This window comes from Lipotes vexillifer, unplaced genomic scaffold (assembly GCF_000442215.2).
Source record: "Lipotes vexillifer unplaced genomic scaffold, Lipotes_vexillifer_v1.1 scaffold84, whole genome shotgun sequence".
NCBI lineage: Eukaryota > Metazoa > Chordata > Mammalia > Artiodactyla > Lipotidae > Lipotes > Lipotes vexillifer.
In genome coordinates, this window is record NW_006783414.1 from 217802 (window position 1) to 221068 (window position 3267).

Genomic DNA, 3267 nt, shown 5'->3' on the forward strand with positions numbered 1-3267 from the left:
CAACTGGTTGTTGATGACATTGCTTCACCGGTGCATGACTGGTGGATCCGACGCTATAATACCGGAGCCTCTTGTTAGACTACGGAATTAAAACAACATTCATGACGATGATGAAAAGGTCAAGAAGAGTGGACTCCATCAAGGTTCTTTTTTGAACCCGAATGTTCTATAAAAGGAACCCTTCAATTCTCAATGCATTTGCGTCCTTGCTTCTCTATTAGTTGTCTGTACAACTCCTCAATCCCTAAACGCAACGTGAAACGGGATCTGGGGGCCCTAGGGAAAAATCACTTTTATTGCTTCCGTTGAAAGCCTAAAACCCAGCGAGGCCCCCAGAAAGCAGAAATCCCAAGCCGATTCAGCGCGCCAAGTTACACCTGCAGAAAACTACGATTCCCAGAAGGTTTTGGGGGGGGGGTGGAGTGGGGAGAACGGACCGCGAAAGGGGCGGAGTCTAAGGGAGAAGGTCGTAGGCTGATTCCATTGTCCTGAGCGGGAGGGGTCGCCTGGGCGGAGTTTAAGCGCCGTCCGATCGGCGGCCTGCGCGCGCTTGGTACGGTCGGCGGGGATCCGGGCAGCCGCGGCAGGCGCTCAAGTTTCCCGGGCGGGAAGCGCGGGGCCTTCCGGGAAGGCGCTGGGGCCGTTGTCAGCTGGACTGGCGGCGGTCGCGCGTGGACTGCGACATGCAGAGCATAAACCTGGGCAAAAAGGAGAGCGGCAAGATATGGCACCGCAAACCATCCCCGGCCACTCGGGACGGGTATAGGCCGCGGCGGGAGGCGCGCGCCGTGGAGGGGGATGGCCGCCGGCAAGGGACGGGTCCGCGGCTTTAGCGAGGCGTTGGAGGGGCTGTTGGGGAGGATCTCGGGAAGGGGTGCGGGGTGCCGGATGGCACTTGCTCTGATCCTGCCCCGGATACCTGAGCTGGGTGACCTCGAGCAACCCAGGTGCCCTGAGTTTCATGATCCTTAGAGACCCCCCTCCCAGTCTTATTAGGATCAACGGGGTCTTATTAGGATCAACGGGGGTCTTATTAGGATCAACGTGGAGCGGGGAGGTCCTGGTTTATGCCGGGGAATTTGAGTTTCTGGTGAGTACCAGGACTGCCTGCCTTAATTAACACAGAATCCCTGTAGTATTCCTGGCACGCAGTAAATACTCGTTAGTTATTCCAGCTGGGAAAGAACTCAGGAGGAGGAACTGATGCGGGAGGAGGAGAACCATGCACTGCTCCCCCTTCCAAATGCCGCAGTTTATCCATCCTGGAATCATTGTTTGTATTCAGGCAAGCATTCGCTCATCCACTGTTTGATGAGCACTTACTATGTGCCAAGCTTCTAAGCTCTGAGGGACAGCTGTGGGCCAAAACAGACGTCTGGGTCTCTTGGAGTTTACGTATTAACGTGTATGGTGGTGATAGTGGTGGAGGAAGGGGTTATGGTTTACAAGGTAGGGCACTCTTTCTAGTAAGGCTATAGTTGCTGCTGCGCTTTTTTTTTTTTTTTTTTTTTTTTAAAATTTTTTTTTTTTTTGATAAACTTTATTTTTTTAGGACAGTTTTAGGTTCACAGCAAAATTGAGAGGAAGGTACAGAGGTTTCCCTTATACCCCCTGCTCCCACACATGCCTAGCCTGCCCCTTATTAATATTCTCCACTAGATATTTGTTGCAATTGATGAACCTGCATGAAGACATCATTATTACCCAAATTCCACAGTTAACATTAGGAATCAGTCTTGGTGTTCTACATTCTGTAGGTTTGGACAAATGTATAATGACTCATCCACCATTACGGTCTCATACAAAGTATTTTCACTGCCCTAAAAATTGCCGTTGCCCTGCCCATTCATCCCTCCCTCCCCACTCTTCTTTTCATTCAGTTCCCAGGTATCTGTCCTGTTTGAGGCTCCTGGGTGACTATAATGGAAGCCTTTGTCCCAAAGTGGTGCCATCTTGGTTCCAGTTGCTGTACACAGATTAATCTTATTGCTTCTAATTCGGATTCCGTGGACTTTGCTGCCTCACATGCACTCATATTGCAGTGTGTTTCTTGTTCTCGTAATTTTTCTGTTGATCCTTTGCTTGCTCCTCAACAAATCAGTAGACTTCGAGTGCCAGCTACACATGCCCAAAGCACACTGCTGCACATTGTACCATTAGTTTCTTTGGTTTCTGGTTGCTGTCGGTCCCCTAACAATACTGCTGTCCCGTCAACTCCATTGAATAAACATTTTATCTAGAATAGGTACTTCAGTAGAGATTTTCATTTCCAAATTTGGAGTTTATGTAAATAGCACCCTTACTTCTCATGTTCTCTAAATGTTGTAAAAGTTATGCCAACCCACAATAATTCTCTTTCTTGCTGTTATAAAATATCTAGATACACATGCAAGATTCAAAAAATGAAAGAAACGAGTTTGTGCAAATATCCTCATTTGTTTCTACCACTAAAACATAGCTTTCTTTCTGTTCAATAAAACCCGTTGTTACGGTGTTGAGAGAAGCAAGGAGCACTGACTGTGGAGTCAGATGGGCTTTAGTTGAAGTAAATGTCCACTCACTAGCTCTGTGACCTTGGGCAAGTTAATCTCTTAGGCTGTAAGTGAAGATAATCATACTTAACAGCAAGATTGTCTTAGGGAATTAGTGTCTCATGCATCTTGGTGTTCAGTAAATATTTGATGTTTTTACTATGTTTAAGGACTGAGGGACTCAGGCACATTGTGAGCAATTGAAAAGCCGTTTTAAAATATTTGCATGTGTGATTTATATGAAAAATCAGAAGGACAGAATTTTGCTATTAAATGTGATTATATCATGATGGTAGGGTTATAATCAAATTATTAGTGTTTTTCTGTATTTTCCGTATTTTGAACAGTGATCAGGTAATCCAGACACATAATAAATGTTACAGAAAAAAGACTGGAGGGAAAAGTCATTTGCTCGGTCTGAGCTTAATTGCCAGGGAACATTTTGTTGTTGTTACTTATTATTTCAATACATTTATCCCCCCCATCCCCCTTTGGGAATGTCAGACATAAACCAGAGCTGGACAGTAGTTAAAGTAAAAACAGACTGTATTCAGGACTGTTGCAATAGAGGAAACAAGACCACAGGGTAGAACTGGGCTCAGTTCTGAATACAGCCTGGGCAAGTGGGAAGCTATAGCCAAGGAGGAGGGTGGGGGTCGCTGGATGGAAAATTACTAAGAGAAAACATCTGGGGTTAAGGGAGTTCTGGCTAAATCTACCTCACAGGATTCCTGCT

General features: G+C 46.3%; 1 protein-coding gene across 1 annotated transcript in view; it reads left to right on the top strand.

The window, feature by feature from the left end:
- The first annotated feature begins 683 nt into the window (after positions 1-683).
- The window catches only part of TBC1D31 (TBC1 domain family member 31), a 61248-nt gene continuing 58664 nt past the window's right edge, over positions 684-3267 (top strand). Inside the window, exon 1 of the mRNA XM_007456033.1 lies at positions 684-760. Coding sequence (XP_007456095.1) covers positions 684-760 — 77 coding nt within the window. The remainder of the gene's footprint in view (positions 761-3267) is intronic.